General features: G+C 37.8%; 1 protein-coding gene across 3 annotated transcripts in view; it reads left to right on the forward strand.

Moving 5' to 3' along the window:
- Positions 1 to 704: 704 nt before the first annotated feature.
- The window catches only part of LOC107036905 (glutamate receptor ionotropic, kainate 2), a 71,713-nt gene continuing 68,402 nt past the window's right edge, over positions 705 to 4,015 (forward strand). For 2 of the 3 annotated variants that reach the window (XR_001460797.1, XM_015255155.1), the window contains exons 1-2: positions 705 to 787; positions 3,283 to 3,502. Coding sequence is in view for 2 of the 3 variants with exons in the window: in XM_015255155.1 (XP_015110641.1) it covers positions 3,403 to 3,502 (100 nt within the window). In the remaining variant the exon portion in view is untranslated. Of the gene's footprint in view, positions 788 to 2,603; positions 2,680 to 3,282; positions 3,503 to 4,015 lie in introns of those variants that run through there. The other variant, XM_015255156.1, reaches the window with a different exon arrangement.

Consider the following 4,015-nt stretch of genomic DNA (forward strand, 5'->3'; position numbering starts at 1 on the left):
TAAATCATCAGTCGATATTATGAGAACACAATTTAATTTTTTCAGCGACAAATTTTTTGTTGCATGAAAAATGTGAAGGAAAATTTGTTTATTTAGGGAAAATAAATTTCGTCCAATTGTTGCGAGGAAATTAATAGAAATGAGAAAAATTCAGAGAACAATTTTCAGTATTTTTGATTAATCCAGATAAATTAAGGAAGAAATCACTGAAAATTATCAATTGGGATTATATTCACATGAAAAAATTGTAATTTCACAGACAGAAATTTCACATTTCCCTAAAAATTAAGTGTAATTCTCAATAAATTCAAAACCAAAAACATGTCCCCCGAATTTCCTTGAGTTTTATCAATTTCCCGGGAGAATTGACCCAAATAATAAACTTTCCATCGATTTTTCCAAAAAAGGATTGACTCACTCAATATTTTCCATTATTAATGCTAAATTCAACGCAATTTTAATTCTCAATATTCGTATTCCACTCACTAATGTCGAATGCCACCTCGACTCCCCAAAAGTCCCTCCACAAATGCCCGTGCATTCTTCGGCAGCTGCCCCAGAGATGCTGCGGTTTCCCGCTAAATTCCAATCACACCGGCAAGTGGAGCGCCTGCGCACGGAGTGCCGCGAGCACGTGGACCCACTGATATTATCCAGCAGTGCGATACCCGCCCTGCGTTGGAGTGAGACTCGTGGGGTTTCTGCACACCCGAGGGTAAGACCAAGAGCGGACAGTCGCGCGCCGGCCGCTGTCACGGTGGGATCCCACATGTTTCGCTCCGTTTCGGTGAGTTTTACATTTTCATAAATTATTATAAATTTCCCCTGTGATTTTTCCTCCCTCAATCGATCACTCCCCCCCAGCCCCGCCATTTCGCGTCGCCCAACCGCCCCCAGTCACCACAACAAGCTCATTAATTAATTCTCAAATGAATTTTCGCTCTAAAAAAATTGCATTTCCCATTTTTATTCACTCGATTCAATTTTTTCTCAATTAATATCATTTTTTTGCTGCTGAGTCCTTCACTGAGATCTTCTCAACGCGAAATTGGGACACGTGGCCGCAGTGTCATGTGTCGGGACCCATGAACGCAACGTCGACTTTATTAATTCAATTTTTACAACACTCGATATTAATTACGGTCACTCTTGTCTCGCGTAATTCTCAGTGACACTTCAACGTCAAGTGAACAGCGCCAGTGAGTGTGTGCATAGCCCGATCGGTCCTCGCGGAAAATTGTATCGATCTCACTCGCAATTCACGCTAGTTTAACAAGATTGCCGTGAGGGGTTAAATCGATTAGGACGAGGAGGCGATTTCTGAAGCCCCCGGAGTGGGGATTGGAAAAAAGCACCGAAATTTTTACCCAACGATTGGTCTAATCACTTTTCCCTCGGACACCTCAGCCGTTCCCCGTGGACTTTCGATGTAATTTTATTTCATTCGATCCATCGGAGTTCTAACGAAATTTCAATTAAGTCAGTTTTCCACATTTTGTGAATGGATTATTTATCGGGGAAAAATTGTTTTTTTTTTTAATAACAACAAAGGGCGAAACGGAATTCATTTGCGATAATTGATGGCATTGCTGTTGGCTCGTACACAATGTTTAGAAATTTTTGGTGACATTTCAAGAAATTTCGTCACTGGAAATTCAAATCTTTACGGAAAATCGTTGAAAATTGTTAATTTTAGTTCAGTTATTGCAGGGGAATTACTAAAAATGAGATAAATTTACGTAATTTGGTACTGAATATTCATTTTTTATTGAACACTCAAGTAATTTCGGGAATTTCATCAATTTTTCATGATTTTTTTACTTTAGAATCGAATTAAATTTTGCTCTCTAGAAAATTTGTATTCAATTCTGAAATTAAATTTTTCACTGACGCCGCAGCTCATCCGCTCCTCAAATAAATTCCCCCGGATTTTATTAAATTCTCTTTACCAGTTTTCAAACGAAATTTCGCGTAAAGCCAATTTCCAAATTTTTCGATTCCGCCCCTTTGAGCTCGATGTTCATAACAGATAATGAATGATTTATGATGAGAAAAATCCTCTCAATTTTCGCGGTAGCCTCCAGCGACATTGACGGATGCCGATACAATGATAAAAATTCCAAAAACAATTGACGAAAAAAAATAAAAACGAAATACAAGACCATTGGGGGAGCGTGAGAAAAGACCACGTGAGGTATTTTTGCTGGCGCTGTGGGTTTTTCTGGAAATCCCTGGAGAATTGGAAGCAAACGGGGCGCGAACCAGGTGGGCTCGATGGTCACAGGCGGGGGGACACTGGGTGGGGATGAGAATATTTGAACGAAGCGTGTGAATCATCGATCCAAGCAGCTTACAAATCTGTTATCCCTTGTACTCGTCGGGTAAATCGTAGAAATTTATCTGTAACCGAACAGCCAGAGCACACACTCAGATTCCCATAAGCTCCGTAACAACAATTCCAAACGCAGTTGCAATTTCCGGAGTTATTCCAGAATTTTGTTACCGGGTGTTACAACGTGGGGACTGGGAGCACTTGGAGGAACGTGAAATTTGCGAAATTTCGGGGTCTCGAGGGGGGAATGAAAGTGCCTCATTTCCAAAACCATTAGGAAGTATCCGCGGAGACCGATGAATCAAAGTTGGAGGAGATCCGGGGATGTCTGAGGTTTAATGTGAAGCGTAAGTTTTGAAGTCGCTTGTGGGAGGGGGTTTAAATTTTTTAGGGAGGTAAAGGGGAAATTGGGGTTCTTCACTTGATGGTTTTTTTGCATGAATCGGTTATTTACGTGAATTGGGAAGTCAATAAATTGATGGAAAAATTTATGGGAACTGTCAATTTCAGTTCAATTAGCATAAGAAAATTAATTTAAATCATGAATGTTTAGGAAAACATTTAAAACAGTTTGAATTGATTAAAAATTTCATATAAATTGATACTTTAGGGATTCTTTAATGTACCATTTATTTATAGAAATGAAGAATTCAATAAATTGATAAAAAATCAACGAAAACTGTCAATTCCATTTCAATTATCACATTCAAATTAATTCAAATCAGGAAAATTCTGCAAATTATTTCCACAATTTCAACTTAATTAAAAATTCAATGTAAAGGGACACTTTAGAGATTTTTTTTTCATGAATCATTTATTTATGTAAATTGACAATTCAATAAATTGATGAAAAATTGAATGAAAACTCAATTTTTTAAAATACTCATCGTGCGGGAGATTCTAAAAGTCTAAACAAAAAACGCTTGATGTACTTTGAATTTATTTAACAGGTGCATGCAGACCTGAGAGCCTCTACACCCTGAGGAGGGGGGGTGGAGACGCTGTATCGGGTTAGTGACGTGTGATCGTGAGTGGGGAGAGGCCGAAAGGGTGAGTCTTCGAGATGAGCTATGAAGGGGGCCCCGGGCTGCCTGCTAGCCTCCGTCATCATTTTACTACTGTTACGAATGACTGTTTACACGAATGCATTGCCACCCATCGTCAAAATTGGTGAGCAAATAATTTCATCTATTTATATTTTCGTGATGCAACAAATCGCAATTCACAAAATTAAATCCTTAAAATCAATCGATAAAAATCAATCAAGCGATTTACAATTCAATTAAATTATTCTTAAACCATCTATTGACAAAATCTAATTGTTAAAATCAATCGATGAAAATCAATCGAAAGGTGTACAATTTAATTAAAATAATCAATGGAAATTCAATTCCACGAAAATTGATAAAAAATCAAGAATTTTCAGGTAAATCTATTCTTAAATTATCAAAACATCTGAATTTCATTTATTTTTATCCCCACTAATGACTATTTAATTGCAAAAACTGCAATTCATAGAATTTAATTCCGAAAATCAATCGATAAAAATCAATCAAACGTCTGAAATTCATGACGAGTACGTGATAAACGGATCGACATTGCCAGCCCAACATTCTTGCGGTGACTATGACATCCATGGGATCCACTGGCGAATAGAAGAGAAATACACCCGCCGTATCTCCC

This window comes from Diachasma alloeum, unplaced genomic scaffold, assembly GCF_001412515.2.
Source record: "Diachasma alloeum isolate Michigan unplaced genomic scaffold, Dall2.0 Dall_scaffold_00212, whole genome shotgun sequence".
NCBI lineage: Eukaryota > Metazoa > Arthropoda > Insecta > Hymenoptera > Braconidae > Diachasma > Diachasma alloeum.